Source organism: Podarcis filfolensis (assembly GCF_964270895.1).
Source record: "Podarcis filfolensis genome assembly, chromosome: 1".
Classification (NCBI taxonomy): domain Eukaryota; kingdom Metazoa; phylum Chordata; class Lepidosauria; order Squamata; family Lacertidae; genus Podarcis; species Podarcis filfolensis.
The window spans coordinates 62,153,742-62,178,392 of record NC_139604.1 but is presented as its reverse complement, the minus strand read 5'-3'; the positions used below and the strand labels follow the sequence as shown (position 1 = coordinate 62,178,392).

General features: G+C 41.1%; 1 protein-coding gene across 18 annotated transcripts in view; it reads right to left on the bottom strand.

Annotated features, from left to right (window-relative positions):
• The window catches only part of BRSK2 (BR serine/threonine kinase 2), a 405,249-nt gene that overhangs the window by 27,009 nt on the left and 353,589 nt on the right, over nucleotides 1–24,651 (bottom strand). For 9 of the 18 annotated variants that reach the window (XM_083587309.1, XM_083587321.1, XM_083587325.1 and 6 more), the window contains exons 14-18: nucleotides 22,949–22,972; nucleotides 16,290–16,350; nucleotides 13,253–13,865; nucleotides 11,384–11,432; nucleotides 1,844–1,967 (exon numbers count right to left, since the gene is read on the bottom strand). In XM_083587309.1, coding sequence (XP_083443435.1) covers nucleotides 1,844–1,967; nucleotides 11,384–11,432; nucleotides 13,253–13,865; nucleotides 16,290–16,350; nucleotides 22,949–22,972 — 871 coding nt within the window. The remainder of the gene's footprint in view (nucleotides 1–1,843; nucleotides 1,968–11,383; nucleotides 11,433–13,252; nucleotides 13,866–16,289; nucleotides 16,351–22,948; nucleotides 22,973–24,651) is intronic. The other 9 variants (XM_083587315.1, XM_083587323.1, XM_083587311.1 and 6 more) reach the window with 3 other exon arrangements.

The window sequence follows — 24,651 nt, the reverse complement described above, 5'->3', positions numbered from 1 at the left end:
CAGCCCTGCAGATTTGAGTGGGACCATGGTAAAACACTGCCACGTGGGTTTGTGGGAGTATTGCACAAGTCATAGCTGTCAACTTTCCCCCTTTTTTAAGGGAAATCCTATTTGGAATAAGGGAATTTCCCTTTAAAAAAAGGAAACACTGACAGCTATGGCACAAGTGTCAAAATATATAGGAAGCACTCTTGAATTGATAATGTGGCAACGACAAGAAGAAACATTTTGAAGTTATTAATATAGTGTTGAAAGCACTTTGCACACACTATCTTCATGCATCTTAGAACAAACCTGCAACTCTTTTTACCTCCATATTACAGGTTTGGGGAGGGCTGTGAGGTAGCAGTTTGACTTTGGTCCCCAATGAGCTGAGATTTGAATCAGCACCGTGTTGCTCATGCTGTTAACTACTCTGCCACACTAGCTCCCAATAATTATTTGGGGCTGTAATCTTATACACTTTTATCTGGGAGTAGGTCCTATTGTTATCCAACTTAAACCATACTCAGATACACCAAAATCAATAGACTTGAGTTACTTATGCCCATTTATTTCAACAGGTCAACTCTGAGTATGACTAACATTAGATTTCACCCAATGCCAACTTCTGAGTAGATCTAAAACTGCACTTAAAACTGGCAAAGATCATTTGGGATTTTTGCTCTTACACATACGACTGTATCAAACTCCACTTTAAAAGAAGCCCCAAAGATTAATTGTTTCAGTGAGAGTTCCAGAACATGTCTTGAGATTGCGTTCTCCCAATGGCAGAGTTTGCTTTGGCCCCCAGAAAAGGGTAAGAAATAAGCTACTAGATGGGAATGTAAAGGAATCACCCCGTTATGTATAGCCACAGTGATTTTATGTGCAATTTTGCTTTGAGTATGGCTGGATTTATACACCATGCTCTGGGGAACCTGAAAAATATGCCTAAGAAGTTAATCTTTTCAAAATCTTATTTCTCAGGGAAATTCTGCTAAGAAAGCCAGCTCTGAGTCTGGCATATATGAGTGAGAAATGAATACATAAAAAAGAAAATGAGTAACGGTGAGGGAAAGATGGTGTAATTGAAGAACAAAGAGGCAAAGGTCACTTATACACTAGCCATTTAATATGGAGCAGACATAATCTCTTCACTCAGTTTTTACAGAGAATTTAGATGACAGCATTTCCAGCTCAATTTACTCCAGAATTCTTCATATTGTCCTCCCACCTTTTTCAGATCTGATCTGTGATTTTTAAAAATAGCTTGTATTTTTTAAAATAAAAAATAAATATTACATTTAGTCAGTACATGCTATATAGCCATAGTAACAATAAAAAACACTACAGTTTCCTACCACTGTATATTCTCCTGCATTCTAGTACCATAAAGCACCCCTACTCATTTTGTTAAAATGCAGTTCAGAATGGCATTGAGCCTTCCTGGGGCTACTGTCTCTTTAATTTCCCTCCATTCTTTGTTTTAAAGTGGCTTCTGCTTCTGGCACTTACATTAGTCAGTTCCTGTTCCTTGTGTGGTTGGTGATAATTACTAGTTTTGTCTTTGCAATCAAAGCAAATGTTAATTCTATTATCACAATTACATGGTTAAGGTAATAAAAAATAAAATTTCTAAAAAGCAATTACTCCAGCTGAAAAGAAACCCAAAATAAAACCGCCTCCCACAGATAACAGGAACTGATTAGTCAATAACCAAGAAACACTGTGGCCACAGGAAAGAACAGAAAGAAATTTTAGTTTCAAAGGGCACTAGTGTGGAATGTGTCTGGAACTACAGGCTGAGGAACCACAGCTCATCAAGTTTCACTTGTGTGTTTATGTTTATGTACGTACTTACCGAGAGGAATGCATGGACTATGTCAGCCTTGATAGAACTCAGCGGTTTGTCCTTAATAACCACAAAGATCTGTTCTTCTTTCTCTAGGTTGATAAAGTTACCAAACCAGGATTTTTTGGCAAGCCTGACCAATCCAGGAGGGAGAGAAAGAAAAGGCAAAAAAACAGAAAGCAAAGAGAAGATTTAGAGAAGAAAAGGACAGGCAATTATAATACACAGCCAACTAGGCCTTAGCTACGCTGTGTGGAATGGTATAAGTCATTGTGTCAAGAGAGTAATATTTGCTCAGAGACAGAAAGCACCCCAGTGATGCATTTGGCTTTACTACAACAGTATGTACGGTTGGAAACAGAAGACTAGGTACTGTCAAGTAAACCTAGAAGGGCAGAGGCACTAATGGATACAACCGTGAAACAGCTTTACAAGATACAGCAGGGAGCTGAATAAGGAGGACATTGGTAGGACTCTTTGTGTGTGCCACTGATATGCACACATGCTGTCCATGCACACCCTGCTTTCTGTAAGCACTCTGCACATGAATGGAATGTGTTCTCCGGCACCCTAAAAATCCAGCCTGCACTGTGCTCATTGACAGCCTCCTGGAAACTCATTACAATGCCTAGTCCTGAGGTTATTTAATCTATAGTAATATCACACATTTAAGAGAGAAATGTTTTACACTACTAGCTTTCGAAAGCAAGCTGGCTTAAAAAAAAAAAAAAAAAAAAAGCATCTACATCTGCCTGCCTGCCTAACAGAGGAAAAGAAAACAATCACACTTTGGCAAATCTCTCCCAGTTCCTCTGTTAAAACTGGGTTGGGAAAGCACAACTCTCTGAAATATTAATAAGCAGCTATAGCTGACCATAAGCCAAAGATTAGCATGGGGAACAGTAAAGAGAAAGGGCCACTCATTTAAGTAGGCTATTAAGAAGCCTGGGCTTTTGTCTTCCTCAAACACACCAGAATGACTCTGTAGGCCTCAGAACAATTATGCTGTCTGTTCCTTGCACATTAAAAGCCTTTGCTGATTAGATATTTATATGTATAGTTATCCATCCAACTGCCCCAGTCCCTTCAGACTTCAGGTTGCTGCAATACACCTCTGAATAGAAACATATGAAGGATGGAGCAAGTGCTTTTTCTAGCACAGGTACATGGACCACACAGCGGGTGCATGGTGCTGCTGGATATGTCCACGACCCACTAAACACATGCTACCTTTCCATATGCCACAATATATACATTTTAATAACTGGGGTTTATTTCCTTCTCTCGTTTAAACAGGGAGAGACAATTCTAGCGAAATCCTCATGGGTGGGTTGCAGAGTTTTTGATGAACTTACTTTACTTCTGTGTGGATGAGGGGTGTATTTGATGGTCCTTTCATTCTGCAAAGCTAGCTCACCAATGGCCTGTGCCCTGCAGCCTTCCTGCGCCCTGCAGCTTTCTGCAATTCAGTTACAGCTCAGGGAAAGGCATCATGAGGTAACTCCTCCCACAGAGTTTTTCCAAGTTAGGAAGCAGGGCAGCTGAAGAGGCTGCAGTGTGCTGGCAAAATGTTTACAGAAAATAAAAGGAAAAATGCAATCCTACCCTGCAATAAAGCAAGCTTAAAACTCAAGGAAATTCTCAAGTCTCCTGAGAATGAGGTGGAAAAAAGGAAAAGATATTTTGCAAGGAAAGAAAACTTTGGAAAAATTGAAGGAGAGTTTTTGGCACAGCACTAGTCTGCATGATCTAAGCAGTGCTGCTTCCAACAGAGAGAATAAGTGCTATCCGAAAAATTATTAACTCTACACAGGGGGAGGAAAAAAAGGGTGGGAGCATGCAGCCTCAGTTATTCAAGATTCACGGCACAATTATCTAAGCATGTTTACTCAGGAGTAAACTCAGGCCACTGTGTTCAATGAGCCTTACTCCCTAACAAGTGTACTAAGTAAAAGTTTTTTAAATGAAATGGTACACTGCTTTCTTTTTAAAGTGCTGCCAACCAAGCAAAACATTGCATTAGAGAGAAGCGAAACTTGCTTTCCCAATAAGGCCTTAAGCATTATGAACATTATGAAATTGACATTAAAAATATTGAAGACCATTTTGTAAAATTAAAAACTGGCATATTTCAATTGCCTCTGAGCCGTGATAAAGGATGTACTGTATCCATTCTGACACTTCATATAACCACAAGAGTAGGGGCTATTCTGAAATGAATGTTTTAATTCACATCCAATGGTAGGAGATTTAAAAGAAAAACCCATTTTAAAAGAAGAAGAAGGGATAAAAAGGTGCATACTGTTGGTAAAACTGTATCTCATGAATGATCACCAGGAATAAAGGTTATAGGGGCCTGCTTAAGCTTCCACTGATACCCTGGAGCCTGTAACTGCTCGCAATACAGAGTTCTTCTGATGAGATACAAGACAGAATAGATTCTTGCGAGTTCTCCTGATGTAACTGTGCTGGGTCTGCAGGGCAAAGAGGCATAGATAGTGGCACTGATGTTTTATAATGAAGGAGGGAAATTCAGCAGACCTGGCAGAATATCCATATTGCATAGACTTATCAGGTACTAGTTTAACAAGTAAGGGTTGGGGGCAAGGAAGGAGAGATTTATATACACCAGTGGCTCAATTAGTTTGGTGTATTCCTAGATACTCGTGTGATCAAAGTAATCCCAGAACTATATGGTACATATTCCTATTGACTGTACCAGTGGGTCTGTAGATACTATTGTCTAAGACCACCCCACTCAGAACCTGCAGTCTTACAGTTTACTCACTGTCTGGACATATTGTAGATACATCAGCTGAAGGCTATAGTGATGATTTTTTAAATAAAGTGAAGCAGTATGTACAGGAATCTGAATTCTGATTGGGTTTAGCACCCTGCACACTCAGGCTTGACTCCCGAGGGTTCCCTAGATTCATTACTGCAACTCATATTCCATTTTGTGGGGGCTGTTGGGATCTTTCTAGACCAATCTGCACATAGAACAAGAATCAGACAAGACCCACTTCTCAACAGAGGACCCTGCAACGGTTCCCCCAGCACTTCTTAGGACCCACAGAAAATCAGTGTACCTGAAGGGAAACCTTAGGTCCCCAGCACAGGAAAATGGGAACCCTGAGAACTGGGAGATCTGGTAGATCTTTACCTTAACTCTGCCATTCTGGGTCCTGCTATGATCTGGGTCAGGGATAGTATTCCAAATGTTGTTGGACTACAACCCCATCAACTCCAGCAAAATGGGCAGGGATGATAGGTCCTGCAGTGTGATATCTGAAGGTTCTATATTGGCTACCTTGTAATTGCAATTCATATATTATCACTTCAAATCTAGATGAATGTAATGGGAAGAATTCAACGTGGTGCTAGAGAGATTGTTATGGTGTAAGAATCTCCCCTCTCCTCCCATTGCCACACTGTTCTGGTGGTTCTCCACACACACACACCCCAACTGGGGCAGGGGGAGGATGGGGGTCAAACTTCGCTGCTCTAGTGGAAGTCCTTATGCGGGCATCTGCTAGCAGGACCGGTTAGTTGAATCTGGCCCAACGTTTTACTTTAAAGGTGGGTTGGAATTTCCAGATTGAAAGCTGGCTGTCATATTCAGCACTAGCAGTACTCCCAGTTGCTGCACTATTGCTTTAGGGACATAATTCAGGGTGCTAATTTTGATATATAAAGCCTCGTCCCAGTAGCCCTTAAAGGCCACCTTATGCAACTCCCAAGATTGACTGAGGGAATCTGTTTGGCAATACCATCGATGGGTGAGATTCAAACAGTAAGGGAGCACAGGGAGATATTCTCAGTGGCTGCACCACAACTGCAGAACTCTCTTCCCTTGGAAATGTTCAGAAGCCCAAGACAGGATGTTGTTGGGAAGCACTGTTCTACGACCTTTTCCCCTTTTTCTTTTGGAAGGTAGGGTGTCATTACTGACTTAGGAGATGGTTTTGGGGTTTTGATAATGAAAATAACCCTAAAGGAAGCAGAGTGAAACATAAAAAATAAATAAAGAGGAGAATACACACCGGGGGCAACCTTAGGATTCAGAGGAAAAGCTTGCACAACATATCTGAAGGGTAGGAAGTCCATAGGGGGAAAATGACCTTGAAAAACACTGCAGAATCAACTTGACATCTATCTTAAGAAAGGTTTTCTACCCCAAGAGATTGGTAGAAAGCAACAAGGTGTACTGGAGAAAGTATGCAATTTTACATCATGTTGTAGACAAACTATGACAATCATTCTCTATATCTAAAATAAACCCATGGATTTAAACAGAATTGTCTCTTTGTTGACCAGTGCTGCAATTCTATTTCCACTTAACTAGGAGTAAGCCACACTGAACTCAACAAGACTTATTCCCGAGTAGACATGTATAGGATTGCATTGTAAAACATGCTTATACACCATCTCAATTTGTATTAGAGCCTCTAGCTTCTACAGGGGATTTCTGAAGCCCCTATGGGCTAAATTCTAAGTCAAAATACTAGTGGACACATACATACAGCCCAGTTCAAACAAGTCCCATGATTCAGGACTTTGCTGAATTGAGGCCCTGCTGCAAATCAGCATAGCTCCATCATCTGGCACACATGGTGCAATGCTTTTTTCTTTTTTAAAATGTCAGATTTATAGAAGGTGATAGCAAACAGAAACACCAAGAGAATAAAAGTTAGGCAACCACCAATTCCATTATGTTTCTATTGGCTTGTGGCTCAAAGGCAGCTCTCTCCATGAATTGCTTCCTGTGCTTGCAGTCCTGTACACTAGGGAAGGCTAACCTTTTTTATGCCCAAGGGCTGCATTCACCCTTGGCCAACGCTGCAAGGGCTGCATGTTGTATACTAGCAGTGAGTATGGCCACCCCATATTCTCACTCACCAACACAGGTAGGCAAAATGCCCTCCTCAGCTGGCCCATGCAGATCAGCTGAGAAGGTTGATTATTATCCCTCCCCGTTCATATGACCCATCTGATGACTGGAGTGGGAAGATTTGCTTACCCAATAGGGTGATGAGTCTACTTTAACTTTCCCCCTTTTTTGAAATAAGTGGGGCCCTGGAGGGGCAGAAAAAACGTGCTGGGAGCCCTCCATGCTGTTAGCTACCCCTAATGTATGCATTTAGAATGTTTCAGTCCAAGAACTTTCTTTATGTACGCTACAACAGCAGCAAGAATACTTATTGCAAAGTATTGGAAGACACAAGATTTACCCACTTTGGAAGAATGGCAGATGAAGGTGATGGACTATATGGGATTGGCAGAAATGACTGGCAGAATCCGGGACCAGGGAGAAGAGGCGGTGGAAGAAGATTGGAAGAAATTTAAAGACTATCTACTGAAATATTGTAAAATTAATGAATGTTAGAAAGATGTTGGATAGAAATTAAATGGTTTCCAGCTGTAATGCTTCAAGAATATGGGAAAAGGGTATAAATAGGTTAAAACATAATTAAAATGATGTTGGATTGGAAATAAGTGGTATTTGTAACAAAGTTAATAAGAATATGCAAAAATGAATTGATAATGGATGAAAATACTGAGTTATAAAATGTTAAGTTATAGAGATAAGATAAACGAAAGAGGGTAAGGATTTGCTGATTTGATTATTTAAATGGGAATACAAGAAGGGGAGGTGTGAGGAAGTCAAAGAAACAAGCAAATGAGTTTTAAATTATGAAAAAGAATTGTTTTTAATTTTTTGTATTTTTCTGTGTGTTTATTCTTATTTTTTGTTTTTTTATTATGTGTTTTTGTATATCTGTTTTTGTAAAATCTTAATAAATATTTCTTAAAAAAAATAAAATAGAATGTTTCAGTCCAACTGATCTCAACAGGAACTAAGCAGCCTAACTAAAAAGGATTGCAACTTGAGTTTCTCTTTCCAGCCAGACATGCAGTAAGTGGAGAATATATCTCTGCACCAATGGCATATCTCTACCAACATTATTAGTATGAGAAGTCACGGCAAGATACCAATGAGAAAGATCACAGAGTTTTGCCTAAAATGTGTTTGAAACCTGTTCAATGTATCATTTTTATGGTAGTTTTTGGACTCAATCCCCAGGTCTGTGCTGCCACAGTAGAATATGGTCCCTGTCACCCACAGATAAAAAAGCATTATATATATACATATACATATATATATATATATATATATATATATGTATGTATGTATATGTATATCTGTGAAGCTGACCAAGGTGCTTTAAAGACCTTTTGTTTACATATTTTTCTTATATCTTAAGTTCCTTTGCATTAACAGATATGTCCTCAGGATAAAGACTGAACTAGCAAGTAATGCTAGGTTCCCACTCTAGTTATCCTTTTACATCTAATTGTTCTAGAATGTGTATGGTTAGAGACATGTGAACTAGTACAATGTGGCAAATGCTTCTCCAGTTTCTTTGAAGTTTTTTCCCCTGTGAAAGAGGCTTCCATTTTTCTGTCTCATTCTCAGGGCACTAGAAAAATAATTTCTTTCAAATTTTGGTGGGTATTGAGATTTTGAGCTAACTTTATTATTGCAAGGTAGCGGAGGTTGGTATGTGTAAACCTTTCTGCAGCACTCTGCAGTCTCCCCAGCTGCCTGTGCTTCCTAATCTGAAAAAGGCTCATGGGAGGAGTTATCTCATAATGTCTTCTCCTGAGCTTTAACTGAAGCATGGACACCTGGGAAGGCTGCTGGAGTGCAGACACCACTGGTGAGATGATTTGTGGAATGAAAGAAAGGACACCTAAGAATATCCCTTGGCCACTGCAAAAGTAAGGTGAGTACAGTGAAATCACGGCACCCTAACAATAATAATTTACAGATATGTTCCATCTCCTCTGATAATTTCCACATGTAATTTATTTTCTCAATAATTGATGGGAAGGATAAAGCTGATTAGCCATATCTGGTCATTCAATACACATGGCGACAGTTGTGCAGAGTGGGAGAGGACTGCTGTGCAGAACTGGCATTTCCCCTGTCGTTGTGTCCTCAATAGCCCATTCCCTGTTGTCCATGCGGTGGGAATAATGCCTGTAGAAGGGATGCTCATAAGCTCCCTGCCCCCAATTTTTGGTTCTAGCTCATGGGGGGGGGCATATGTGCAACAAGCAAACTTTAAACATGCTCACCAACATGCAAGCAGACAGCAGGAGGGAGGTCCTGCCTGAGTTGTGATGGTAGGGCCAGGGCCAGTAGGTATGGCTCCCTTGCTCCACACCATTATAATTGCCCAAACAAGGCAACTGGAAGCTGACTTTTAAAAACACACACATGAAAATGTTTTGGATGGAGGTGCCTGTTTAATGTTTGTAAAGGTTAAAATATTATGCACAATTTGGATTATTATCAATTTTTTTCTTCTTAAATACATGTACTGCTAAACAGAATGTTAAAAAGCAGATGGAGTCATGCTGCTTTACACCAGAAGGGGATATGGGCATATCCATTTAATTTCTATGAGCTTATCTAGGCTTTCCCACAAATAAAATGATACACATTACCTAGACATGTCAAGGTATAATATCCAGTCCTCAGAACTGTTAAACGAATTAGATTCATTAAAAGAGGCAGCAACAGAGTAAGGAAGCACATTTATGCAACATTTCAATCATGGGGCCAGTAAGGGCTCTTCTGCAACCGAGACATCTTGCTCTCAGAGCAAAAACAATACAGAACTTTAGAGTGGCCACAGAGCATAAAGGCACTGACGATTGAAATAAAAACACAGTTCATTATTTTTTACAACTTTTATTATGTTTACTGCAGGGTGCCATCCAATTGAACTCATTAATTCAGCAATTATATTGGAAAGGGGGGGAAAGGCCTTAGGCTTTGAGTTGCATCCAAACTGCCTACTAAGAATGCCTTTACTTCTACCCGGCAGTTCTTAAAGAGAGAGCGAGGCATAGAGAAAGGCAGCACATTCACAAAGGATCTCACACAAAAAGAAGGGGAGAGAGAAGGAAGAGAGAATATGGTGGAAAAGAAAGAAAAGGATCCCATTAAGTCCCTTCCATCACTCTTTACTGCCCTGACTGCTGTTGCATCAGAGTTGCACTACTCAGTTTTCACACTTCAAAACGGCAAGGACCATATCACCACCTCCAGTTAAGAGATCTTCTCGCTTCAAAATTTAATCTAGAGCTCATGATTATTTCACTCTGCCTTAACCAATATAAGATCATTCCAGCAGCCAAGAAAGCAGCAATCTGGAACGTAGCAGAAAATGCTGTGCAAATTATGGAGGATTATTTTGCACTTAGAGTGCCTAGAAGGGAATCTCTGGAGAAATGTTCACAGGCAAAGTACCCCAAAAAGGCATTTAGTCATATGTAATTCTTCAATGACATTTTTGTTAAAATTACTTTGGGTCTCATGCAATTGAGAAAACACATTATTTCTGAATGGCTCCTGTATTTCCTGTGTAGCCCTTTCTGAACTGTTATAGAAACTACCACCCCTACACCAGCTTTCACTTCCTAATGTATGAGTTACTTCCTACTAGGCTCCAAAGAAAGTCAGAAAGGTCAGCAGTTCACTGTGACTTTGAACAATATATGAAGTCGAGAAACTGCTTAGGTTTTCAAGGCTGTTTGCTCTATTGACCCCAAAGAGGGACACAGGGTCCAGTGTAAGTAAGATTGCTTGAAAAAGCTATTCACTAAAGCCCATGGAAAGGAGTATGTTAAAAAGCTATTCACTAAAGCCCATGGAAGGGAGTATGTTAAATACATGAAGAATTGGATGTTGGTTTTCCTTTTTAAGACTTTTCCTATGAAGTGAGGGTGGAGAGGAATGCATTGAAGGACTGAAAAAAATTATGCACTGGGTTTTCTTTTCTTAAAAATCCTTATCAGACAAGCAACCCATTTGTTTTCTTGAGCACCTGCAGTTTCCTAAATCAGGAGTAGCTAACCATTATCAGGCTGTGGGCTGCACTGACCAATGGTCAAAACCCGGAGGACAACGTGTCCAAGTGTAAAAATGGCCAATTGATTTTTTATAGCGTCAAATTCTGGGGAATCTTTGGGTGAGGTCACAAAGGTCTTTTGCCATGAGAGAATCAGAGTGGAAAGAGCAGTCAGCAATTTTAAAAGAATTAATGAGACTTTTCTCTTTTTGAGTGGGGTGGGGTGGGGAGGGGGTGGGAATTGGAAGCCACAACAATATTCAGATCCATAGCATAACAGCAGGAGATTCACAAGAACAGCAATTAAAAACAAAAATCAAAACACTGTTTATTTTATTTTTTTAAATGACAAATTTTGGGTGTCCAAAAACCCCTCTTGAGGAGGTGTATGAGTCCTATGCGCTATCTACCCTTGTCCTAAATTTATCCCTTAACCTAGCACTACCCTTGAGGGTGTATATTAACTGCCCTCACACCTTTTTTGTGACCTGCTGCAACCAGATTGGTATGAATTCATTTCTTAGGAGTGCTAGATAAAGAACATTCTGTCCCACTCTGATCTATTGTCAAGTACACAGGAAACAAATTGGTGCGGATACTAATAGTACTGTAGCGAGTTACTTACTCAGGGGAAGATTCTGGAGTTAAATTTGACATCTCTTCTGGCGTCGGTACTATATATACATACACAGACAGAGACAAAGCATAAGAGGAGGAGAAAAAGGAAATGCTGATTCCCAATTCAAAGTCAATAAACGTGGAATCAAAGTTCACCCAGAATATATTTCAAGCACTTCATTGTTTTAATATCAAATAACTTATTGTTTTAATATCAAATAATTGACCCACACTGCTCCTATATCCACATGTACCTAACTTGAACACTTATATACTGAGATTTCATAGTTTGGCCTGGGCTCTTAAACTTTATCCATTCAACTTAGAATTGATGACTGTTGTGAAAGTAATTTGCAGCATAATTGTATCTGCCAAGATGTCTGGGGCTGATTTTTACTAGTAGCATTGAAATAGTTCTATAACCCACAAAAAACTAAAAACTGGTATGCTGCACACTTAGCCCTACAACACCCTGATTATGTGCAAAGTCCGTAGATGGAATATTATTACCCTTTCCCCTTGAAACAGAGAATAAGAAATCTGCCATATACTACAGCAGACATTTCAGCAAAGATACAAATGAGCTGGAATGCTGAGCTGTGGAAATTTCCTATTTGCATATTTTAACCAATCTTGAATTAGGAAAGAAAAGAGATTTCCAGTAATAGACAGGAATGTATTTGCTCATAAACACATAAAGCAGTAATTGTGCCTTATGTAACCTTTATTAACATGAGTCCTCATGGAGTTCCTCTCCATCCAAAAAAAACCCCACAACAATGCTGGGGCATTGGCACATCAGTGAAGACAACACCTTGCTCAGAACTCAGATATTCAAAAAGCCACACTTTGGCTAGGCAAACCATAGTTTAGTGACATGTGTAAACCAGGCCAGTGTGTGCCTCAAGTCAGAAACAACTGAAAATCAGCAGGCTAGAAGCGCAGTGCAAATATCAAAGTCATGAGCAGAAGGCACAGGATGGAGAGATTGGATAGTATAACAACACTTGTAATCTTAGTATAAAAACTGGTACTTTTGCCTTGTTCAGGTAGTCCAGGGATGTCCAACTTCCAAGAGACTGCGATCTACTCACAGTATATAAAAAAAAACTGGCAGTGATCTACCCATTGTCACTGAAGAATGGACCAGAGTTCTTGAGCTTTTTTTTTGAGAAGCCAAGGTTGTTGAGCTGAGCTTTTTTAGGAAGCAAAAGTTGTTGAGCTTTTTTTGGGGGGGGGGATATTGACCTGGGGGATGGCGATCTACCTGGGACACCCCCGTGATCTACCAGTAGATCGTGATCTACCTGTTGGACATGCCTGAGGTAGTCTACTGGGGGAGAGAGATGTATGAATAAAGACATATTTCCTAATAATCCCCCATGTGAGAAGAGGTCTTCTGTAAAAATTTATATAATAAAATTCCATAGGTGTACTCCCTTAAGTCAACGGTGCTTTGCAGCTTGTGCACCTTGGTAAATAATTAGTGACAACACTATATGATGGGAGTTGTAGCCCTGACAAACCTCTGCAATACACTTAGCTCTTGCTTCTCAGTGGGCTCCATCTTCCATCAAGCATCACAAACAGTATTATGACTTGCAGAAGCCTAACTAGGTTTTCCTGCTGAGAAAATTTAAAATTGGTTTTCCAAGCTCAGGGTCAGGGAAAAAAGGGGGGATGAAGTTCATATGGTAATTGACACACACTGGAAGAATTGCAACGTGTTCATTGTTTGGTTAACAGCAGTGAAACAGCAACTTTCAAATTTCCTTCTATACTCTCTGTCTTTGCTATCTACTAACCAACCACGCTTTACACTGATATGTACTTCTACCTGCCAACCTAACACTGCCGCATTTTGAGGTCAATGTACCTTGCAATTTCCTGCGATGGAAGCGTGGAGATCCCAGGAAGCTGTTCTTGATCGAGTTGAGCCGTGTTCTCCAGGGCATTCCTCCAATGCTGGGGCTGGATGGTGGCGTAGGGTTGGGTGTGCCTGCTGGGCTCTCCTTTGGCGTATGGACAGGTGTCCCCTTGGGGGTAGGGAGGGGACTGCCCCTTGGAGAGGGGTGAGGGGTGACCTGTATGATGGGGATAGATTTGGTGCTTGGGTCAGTACTAGAAGGGAGCAATCTAACAGGAGACATAGGGTTGGTTTGCACGGTAGGAACAGCCAGCTGCGGGCTAAACCCAGGAGCAGGTGGACGGCCCTGAGTGTTCTGTGCAGGAGAATTTGGGGAAGGAGGGACTGTAGCATTGCTAGAGGGCAGGGGATTGGATTTGGTAGACTGGAGTGGTTTTTCAGCCAATCTGCTCTTGGATGGCAAAGTCTGTGTCTTTGGATTGGGTTGAAGTGCTGGCTTTGGCTGGAGAACATGTCCGGGCCTGGAAGCATTCCTACAAGCATCGGAGTCCAGGGAGACTTGGGGGCGGGGGGTGAAAGGGAGGTCAGGAGTCTGAGGGGGGATGAAAAATTTTCTGATAGGCTACAAGATACACACAGAGAAAGTACCCATGCATTTCAAGAAAAGCAAAACGCACACGCACATACGCACAAAGTGGGTGAATAGAGAAATAAAGCCCATTTGAGTTGCGGTTGTGAGCCACATCACAAGGAGATCAGAGTTATGGAGGTGAGGGTGAAGGAGGTGGGGGGTTAGGGAATTGCAAAGAAACAAAAAACAAACACAAACAAAAAACAAAAAGACATGCAGTTAGCTGGGAACACAGCATAGTCAACAACAGCAGCAGTGGCGGTAGTGAAAACAACAGTTTTGTCACAAGCTTCATCATATTAACCAACCATGTGTCAGCAAATAAAAAAAACCACAGCGCAAAAACTAACATGAAGGAAAAGAAAGTAAGAAACTAAAAGGGTGGGCGAGGGAGGGGAAGCAGCAAGAGAGAGCGAGAGAGAAAAGGCCGTACCCCTGAGCTGTTCTGACTGTCTCACAGATAGAGAGAGAGAGAAGAACAGGGCTGAAGGGAGGTGGGGAAGGGGAAGGAAGCATCATTCAAGCCACAGGGGAACCTGACATGTAAGCATGTAAGGCTGAGTGTGCCCTCTCTCCCAGCTCAAAACGTCTACCACAATCAAAAACAGCAAGGAAATGCAGATCAAAATAACATGTGTGCAGCAGATAATGATAGAAGCACACATATTACTACACACATCGACTCTCCTCAGTCAAAGCACCACAAGTTTCAATAATATGGAGAGAGGGTGTGAGTGAGGCTGAGGAGGGGGAAAGCCTCCGTCATTTCATCACCATTCCTTTCCTGGCCTTCCACCCAGAGGGACCCAGTTTTCTCTGGCAGGCTTTACTATATGAAATATTAACAGCTCATGGAACCATGGGCCAGTTTGGGCTTCAAATTTTAAGAGATCGTGGAACTACGGCCACTTTAGGGTTTAAGTAAAGGGTCACCGAAGAAGGTTTGCTTTCTAAGTGCCTCTATTACATCTAAGTCCTCCTATCATCAGACAGTCTTATACTTTTAAAAAACAATTCTGTGACTGATCATTGTGTTTTATGCAGTAAAAACCCCCCAAAACACACAATTCATAATCAGCCATAAATGAAGTCAGAAAAGGGAATTATGTTGTTTTGTAAAACAACAACAAAACTTAACTAGCAAGTGTTAGATTCAAGAACAGTCCAAGAAAAACTTTAAAATAGAAATTCAATACACTCACAGGGAACAAAATGCAAAAAAGAATACTGTTAGAATAAAAGTATTTTTTTAAAAAATGCAGAACATATTCCTTTCATAGAGCATAGATTAGGAAAAAAGTAACAATGAAATTGTATTTACTGTTCATTTGTGAATGAGTGCAAGCCCATTATAAGAACCACAAATGTGTAACAATGTATTGCCCTGCAGTTTGGGCAATTAACTTATATAAGAAGTGAAAATTGCATAAAACTGTGATAATTGCATATAACTGTATGTAAGAACAGAAGCTGAATTGACTAAGAACAGAAGAAGTGTAAATGAACTGGTTCCCTGCCTGCATCGTGTGTGTGTGTGTGTGTGTGTGTGTGTGTGCAGGTGTGCATAACTCTTTGTGTAACAGAGGGTGGGGGAACGTGTGTATGCCTGTAGGTGTAGTGAGGATACATGCTGTTTGTGTGTGCTTTGTATGGTGGTGAGTGTGCATGTGTGGAATGTATGTCTGTGGTGTGTGCATGTAGAAATATGCATTGGCCACACCCATTATTGGCATGCATCCCTTAGAGAAGTACCTGACTTTCAGCACTACCCTTGAGCCAACATTATTTTAGTCACCCGTGAGTTAAAACATATATTTAGACAAGCTACTGCCTGTTTTTTAAAAAAGAACCAATCAAGCTTTGGCTTGCCAAAGGACTAACAAAAAAAGGCCTGTTCAAGCAGACTCTCTAAGACTGCACAATTTCTTACTTCTTCGGAATGATTCTCTTTCTGCCCCTCAAATCCAAGCGACTTTCAGCTTCCATACCGGAACATCCTAATCCAACTCTGTATGATTCTTGTTCAGACCAGAGTTCATTGTTTTTCCAGCTTTCTTCAGCTGTGCTATTCAGTCCCAAAGTAGCTCTAGCTGTTACGGTTCAGTGCCTCACCATGGGCTTGAAATAAGCAGCAGATGTTTTCCTCATCGTATGATAAACTCTCTTAACAGGGTTATATACGTTGGCATCATGTTAGGCCATAATGATACCTTAGGTAGCAACGATGCCAGAAGCACAGGCAGCCCTGTAGAAGGACCCTATCCCAACATTCACAAACAGCAAGCTGTGCTTTATAGCTGCCCCACATCCCTAGCTAACAAAACCACCCTTCAAAATGGGGAAAGAGATATTAGATGTCACCGAGCTCACATGAGAGAGTAGTTATAAACCATGACTCCAAATAATCGCACTTACCCTTGGACTGCTGAGTGGGCTGGTCGACAGGCCAGAGGAAGCTCCACTGATTGAGCGAGACCTGAGTAAACACAACAGGAAGACAAGGCCCTGAGAAACCCCTGTCAAAAGACACACCACCCTGCTGTGCCAGCCACCACCACATTAAACCTCTGCATTAAGTTGTGGCTCACATTTCTAACAAGAAACTGCATATATAGCCGACATTTGTTTTCAAAGGGCAGATGTACATGAAGACGCCCATCCCTTTGTTCATGTTTTATAATATTTTTTTTCTGTGTGCATCTGGAAATACCTCCCTTATAAGATCCCCATCGTATCCCCCATGATCTCACCCTGAAGGAGCTTTGATCTCTCTTGTAAAGATCAGGAAAAAGAGAAATGTCTGGCAAGGAAAGAAATAGACTGCACTGCTGCAGCTGTTTTTACCATGGCAGACCAACAAGTATATAAATCACCTATTCTCCTGTTGGTTGAGAACACCATCATTTTAAAATCAGATGGATCTTTCTTAACCTTCCATGTAGGAATTTTTTTCCCCACTGACTAGCAAGGTATTTCATATGAAATCATTGGCCCATATGTTTACAGGCACAATACTACTTCCAAAGGCCTCAGCCCCTTGCTATCACCATTCATCAAAATGATTATGCATAGATAAGTGGCTCAGAAACAGCATGGAATTCACACGGCCGAATACAGAAGCAAAGGAGCTCCTTGCCAATCCCAGTTATCAATGCTAACACACATTACCAAAGCTATTTTCACGTCTCCAGTTACGTCTAAAGTCTGACAGAAACCTACATTGGCTATAAATAATGCACATTCAAATTTTCCTCCTCTTTCATTTCCACATCAGCATCATTGATCCATAGTACAAATCAAAAGCATGTTCAACAGCCCCATATGTGAAAAATGTTAAAGAAATTGCCAGCTTATGTTGGCATTTCTTGAAATCTTTGCCTTGACCTTCCTCATCTCTGCTGGAACCATGGACTTTAAAAAGGAAGATACAACAATGGAAGCAAACCCAGTCAACAAAATAGTATGCAATATATCACTTAGTCCTAATCTGTATTGCAAACTTATGGTGGGGGGACTGCTTTCAGTAAAACAAATTAATGAATGTATAGATTTCTCAAAGAGAACATTTTGATTCTGCTCGTATAACTAGATCTATGACATGCAAGTTATAAGGTAAGAGATATATAATGGATGTATATAATGTACATCTGTACATTAACAGGAAAACCTGGCTCGGAAAGAGCTTTTAAGCTCTCCACCCTGTGTGTGCTTAATGTGTATGATTTAAGCTGCTGGCTGGCAAGCACATAAGGCTGAAATTGTGCAAGTTAAATGTGTGCAAGTTGCCCATACATACATATATAACTAGCATCAGATAGCAGGTCTCCCATTTCTCATAAGGCATGGGCACTGGGTCTACCAAGCTGAGCAGTCCTAGCCTCTACCCCACTATTGCATCTCAATGGGCTGATTTGCTAGCCATCAAAAGGTACACCTGGCGTCCGGGTGACATCTTCTCACCCTTCACTGAAACCCTGTTCTTTCCCTGGCCTTTAATTAACTGCTGAAACTCTCCATTCTTGCCTTTTGTTGCTAGAATCAATTTCACAGCTCCCTTGCATCTCCCTAAAAAAAGATAACATGCCAGGAGACTAGTTAACTGCACTGAACAGTTGTTATTTGTCACCCCAATGCCCCCTTTCCCCCTGTTGTTGTATTGTTATAACAACACTGAGCTAAGCCATGTCCTCTCAGCCAGGCCCTCCCCCCACCTGCAATACAGGTTTAATATGGATGGACTTTATCCGTACTGGCAGGGTTATTAAAAAATGTGTACAGCCCTGGGTATGCGTGGGTTACATTTTAGGGTATGAAATAAGTCCTTAGTTAGAAAGATGCTACCTTTTGGCGGGGTAGACACACTACTGTCCAGATAAAAGTGAATCAGGAAGTTGCTCCTACAACCAGTGGGTGTATCATTCTAGCCTTCCTTTTGTCTAATTGGCTAGCTCTGCTGTCCTAAATGAACCATGGCTTCATTTGTTAACGAACAACCCTATAAAGCAGAAGCTGGCTTGCTTTGTAAATGGGCAGAATTGGTGCCGACACATTTTGCTTCCTGTCTCAGGTTCTACAACAGTTAGAGAAGGATTTGGTTTTTTAAAAACAAACAAATCCGAAAGCTGATAATCTGGGAGATATGGTCCAGCCCTCTGACACCTATGATGGCAGGCAGCAAATGTCAGCCCACTAGCTGTGTTTTCCTCATTGCCATGGCAGCAGGGATGCCTTCCTGAAATATCATGAGAACAAGGATCACACACAGCTTAGGGGGCACTTTTAAAAGACTGGGGAGTGGCTGGCCAAGGATGAGTTCCAGAGGGAGTGCTGTAGATGTCCCCTCTCTTTGAAACCCCTCTTCTCAAGACTGCTTATTTGTTGGAAGTCCCTGAGGCCTGCATGCCTCACTCCACCAATGTGGGAGATAGTGGGGATCAGCATGAGAAAGAATGAAACAAAGGCACATAGGGCAGAGAGGGATAGAGATACATAGTGAGGGGAGAGTTATATGCTATTTATCAGCCAGGAAATTGGCTGTAGGCCTTTAGTGAATAAACTACAGTTTTATTAATCTAGTTTTAAAGCTTGAAGCTACAAAGAAAATGTTACACTTAAATACGTCAAAGCTTGTTTATAAAGAATAACCTCCAAACTGAACCTAGAAGCATCCTTGTAGCTCAATGCCTTAAAGGAAATGAAAATAAGAAGTGGGGTTTTGTAGGTCTTACACTCCTGTCAGTATCACCTTTGCAGGTTAAGAAAACAGAGCACCCTAGCCACATTATTTAAAATTTCTGAAGGAAGGTTCTTTGGTGCTGTTCTTCACCTGTCAGCCATCAGCAAAGAAACCAGGGGTCAGCTCCTTCTCATGAAACTGGCCCAGAGCACTGAGAATTCAGACTCAAGCAAAGACAGAGATCATGCACCGGGTAGCAAAATGGATTCTCCTTTTGGGGAAGCTCCATAGACATTATCACCAGCATGAGTAACCCGAGTAGTCACACTGGGAGGACAAAAATAAGGAATTGTGACACCTTACTTTGCTGAAAGGGCTTTTTTATCTATGGATTTGAAAGACAATTATTTAACAGGAAACATCCATTTGCATATAATCTTTACAGAATCTCTGGAGGAATTAAGGTGAGTCTTGTCTCTCATTATTCTGGTCGGGTAAATTTCTTACAATTGGTCATACATTGAACAGGTATCTTCTTTTGAGGGTTGAACATATTTTAGACACTCCTCTCCACCCCTAATGAGTGACACAGTGTGTTGTGAACATTTTATTACCATGAGTTTGAAAGAGCAGTATTGCTAAGAAATGCTAGACGGTCATCATGGCAATGATGAGGCAATCCTGGCTCCATCTGTAAGCCAAAGAAGGAGCAGCTGCAAGGAGTTTGTCCTTCTCCCTCCCATGCCCCCCTCCCATGAATGAACAGCCTGCTCTAACTGCCAGGAACTCAGGGCTGCAGAATTGAAAAGAGCCACTCTCTGCCCTCTTCCACCAGTCAAGGCAATCCTTGCCTCCCAGGAAGACTGTACAGGCAGGGAAGAGATCAGCCTGACCCCATACATTGGCCAATGAAAGAGCAGCTGCTTTCCTCTTTCCTTCCCATCTCTTTTTTCTTTTATATTATGTCTATATGATTGAAACCTGTGGACAGGGACTACATGATTTTTTTTTAAATTTCAGGCCCTAAACAACAACAACAATAACAGCAACAGCAACAACTCTGAATATGTGTCTGTTAGAAATTATACCGGAATATCTGAAACATGTTTGATCCTTATCCTGCTTTACAGCAAAACTATTTTAGAAACTGGAAACATTTTTCACACCTGTAAAGGGAAAGGCCGTAGAAAGACCATGAATCATGGAATGTAAACAGACATGTGACACGCAACAGTTCCACACGTCTGTTCCTTAAGGTGGAATGGAAATGTCAACACCTCTTCATCAGCCTGCCACATTCCTGTGTCTCACAGTTCCCCTTATGATGAACTATAGGCAGTTTGGTTTGCTAACTGGGCAACCAAATCTCTTCTGTTTGATTTTTAAAAAATGCTTTAAATGATCTAACTGCCCCGAAGTGATCATTTCTCTCAGGATTCAAAACAAACAAACAAAAACCTGTCAGTTCCTCCCCCCCTAACAAAAATGAAACAAAAAAAAACCTGGGCAAATATGACCTTCAGGGTTTATTTTGCTTAAGAAAGTCGATGGTTGGGGTCTTTCTGCTTCTATAATCTGCTGTTCCCCAGGAAAGCAACACAACATGTCAGAAGCATGAGTACCAATTCAACGGTAATAATAGTAAAAAAGGACAGATATGAGAGAGAGAGAGGTGTGTCTGGTGCCTTTTGCCCCCAGACAGAGCTCTTGTGCCTTTGACACAGCTTAATAAATAGAAATTCAACAGGAAAAGCATTGCCTATTTTGTATCTCCATGCCAGAAAAAAATAGCACCTGACAAATTTATGCTACCTTTTCTAGTTCTTGCATTTGTTAGAGGCAGAAAGGCCATGCCACAGCATATTGCAGAAATTCTACTCAGGAATATGAGTAGGTTATGCTTGTGGATGTAGCATGAGGATAGGGTTTGAGAATTCTACAGTCAGGAGGTTCCATTCAGACTGGGGGCCCTTTCATGTACATTTTTAACAGCGCCTCTGGGCTCTTTTAAAATTCTGAAAGTTGCCTGCTCAGTTTCATCATAGGGGATCAGTAGTCATGTTCCAAGTTGTGGAAAAATGTAAAATGCTAGTAGTTCAGCAGGAGGACAGAAGGGTATCAACATTCATGCCTTTTAGTGTTTGTTTAAGTAGAGGCTGGTGAGAGGGTGACTCAGATAAGAGAATGGGACTCTATATATTTCACTACAGGATCCTCTTTATGGATGTTGCACGTTCTAAAATTTTGCATGTGCACACGCATACCTACACACATACAATATTCATGCCAGTGGGGTTTTGTGTCATTTGGTACGACACTCCTTTTCTTCAGAAGGTGCTTAGATATTGGAAGCAGAGTCAGGATGATTAGACAATAGTGGAAGCAATGCATCCACAGAGACATATTGGTTTTGCTGTCACTGTGACTAACTAGGTGACAGAAAATTCACCACCATGGAAACCTGAAGCCAACTGAGCCGACCAAACACCTGCTCTGAAACTGCAGCAGCTCCTTCTGACTATCAAGTTCCACATTTCACCTGTATCAGCCATCATTTAAGCACATCCCACACCATGAAGACAATAAGGAGCTGCATACGAACTGGGACCAGTTTGTTGATTAAATAATTTTATCCCTCCCTTCCTCCCAATACGGTGAACAGGGCAGCTTACAACAACCATGTAGGCCATTCTGAGGCTGCAGTACCTTTTACCCAACCACAAAGGGTAGCTGCACTTGGAAAAAAACAACCCAGTGTGTAAGGTCAATACAGCCTAATGGAGATGAGAAGGAACTGTTGCTATTGTGGTTGGCCTGATGCAGACTTTTCTGCCCAGTTGCTTGTTATGTAAGTGTGAGCACTGGAGACAGCAGCAAGAGATGGAGGCAGTTGGCTCCACTCCCTGCTGGCTCCCCTTGAGTCTTTGTTGACAGAGCACAGAAAGCAGGATGACACGAGCACCATGACCATGGCTATAAAGGTCTTGCTTTGCAGTTCAACTGCCAGGAGGCTTTTCTTTATTAGACATTATGCACAAAGCCATCAAAAGTCATATAAAAATGAATTCATACCACAGGGAGGCTCCCCCATAGAACCTTGTGGCTTGACAACAGGTTTCGGGGGGACCTGTGGTCCTTCAGATGCTACTGGGTTACAAATACCATCAGTCACACACCCACCTATACACCCACCCACCCACCCCATCCTACATGGCATACATTACATTTTAGGCTATGCCCTCAGTATAAGGATGAGGTAGTTTTGTTAGTGGGCCAAGCGAGACATTTAAAAATAAAATAAAATGTAAAAGCAGCTGGGGGGGGAGGGGGCTGAGGATAACTCTTCCCTCCTGCACTATTATCCTGGTCTACGTTGCCCCCTCCAAAGATGCTATATGTTCTTTGAGGGGGAAATATAGGTTCCAATATAGTATTTGTAAGTGTCCCCCCCCCAGACAAACAGCATCTGGAAGGATTTTAGCTGGGAAGATGATAGGAGGGAAAAATGTTAACTGCTCTTCCCTACCACAGTTACCTTGATTCAGTTCAGCTCCCTTCCCCAAGCTGGTTTTAATATTTACCTTTTCAAAAACAAATGTAAAAGAAAAAAAATTATAGGAGATCTGATCACAGTAAGATGTCATACTGAGATTTGCCCTCACTATGTACTAGGACTCTAAGATGCATGTGAAGTCAGGGCAAGCATTTTCTCCCCCTCACTAACAAACACACACACAAACATTGTTGTATATAATATTTTTTTCCTCCTGTAAGTTTTCCCCCCTGTAACACAGTTTCATGATAAATAATATTTATACTGTGATCATTAAAAGAAACTTCTCTACCCAGAAGAAAACAACAGGTCCCACAACAGGTATAATCCAAAACTGGAGCTTACCCCAATGCGTCAGCACTTGTCATCCTTGGCAGTGGGGAATAAATAGAGGAGAAGGAGAGAGAAAGAAAGGGACGTGGAAGCAGGTGGAGAAAAGAGTACGAAAAGCAGAGTGAAATACTGTTCGGAGAACTACATGGTCATAATTATTGCCACAGGCATCTGCTGCTGATGGAAGCACCAGTGGGGAATTACGCATGGGAAGGGGGAGGTTTTCATTTCCTAAACAAATATTTCCATATAGCTCATAATCATAGAAGAAGTTTGCATCTGGGATTATGGGGGCAGACACATCAAGTGTAAACGTGGAAAATAAAACATTGCTTGCCCACCCTCATTAAGCCAGTCTGTGGAGTTAGCAGTCCAGATCTGATTTTCGGTTGTTTCTATTTATGGCAAATAATCAGATTTTGCACAGTGGGCCGTACTGAAAAGGATGTGGATCTTCCTCCATTTTGCTCATGTAACATTCTCCTGCCCAGTGATGTCCAGCTAGGAATCTCCTTTTCCACTGTGTATATCTATACTTTATATGTAGTGTTAAATGCACTGATAATTAAGACCAATATTTCTGAGCGGGTATGAGGCCTGGGTGAACAAAGCTACAGGTGAAGGATGTAACTCACTGGGAGTTTCTACTGTTCTGCTGAAATGTATAAAAACATATCTGTATTGCCTTTCATGGCTGCTATTCATCTGAGTGAGACTCATGTAGAAATCCTGAGTAGGTTGTGTCCAAAGTTGCAACTCTACTTTAATTCTGGCTGAAAGGACCTTTAACTTTTCCCAAAATAGATAAAAATCTATTTTTATTAAATTAAAATTAAAACCAGGGGTTCTATGTCTAAAAACAGTGGAAAATAAATGCACAATATAAAATAAATGCAGCCTTAAGCACAAGCTGTTAAAGAGATGTTAACTGTTTCTCTGCCCTACTACAAATTATAACACTGCTAAGTTACATTTCTACCCTGGTTTTCATTTTAATGTTGCTCAAGTCACATCACACTTGTGACGGGCAAGCAGAAATCTGTAGATGTATTGTGGAATAAACTTGCATGATTATTATTCATTTCCCCCCCATATCCCAATTTTGTCTCCCTCTTCCCAACTTCTGTAGGGATCATTTTAAAAAGCTTTCATTTAAGTCTTAATCTTAATCTTAAACTTTTAAACCAGGTACTGTGCATCGTTGGTTGGTTACTTGCCCCACCAACCAAGTCATCTAACTTTCTCTAGGAGGCTGTCATAGAAACAAAAGAGCCTGTTGGTTAAGCCAATCTCAAACAACATGCCAATTTCCTATGGGAAACTTTAAAGGACTCGAGTGCAAAACACTAGATACACCAAAGAATGGCCTTTCCTCATGTTTCTGAAGTATATTTCCCAGGTTTGCTCAGCATTGAGACTGTGCAACATGGAAGCTGTAAAGAAATACTATGTCTTAGACAACAATTAAATAATGTCCCTTCCAACTCCACAGTTCTACCTAATTGTATGATAACATGTTGATTGCCATAGGATATTCAAACTACTTCCTCTTTCTGCTTTAGGAGACTCATCTCCACAGCCGGCCTCTTCTGTTCTGGCAGTGGAAATTTACTGCCCTATCCTAACATGCACTATTGGGCCATAAGCCAGAAATAGCAGCTTAGAAGACACACAGAAGGTGAAATTGCTCTCCCTCAAGCTGATCCCGTCTTCAG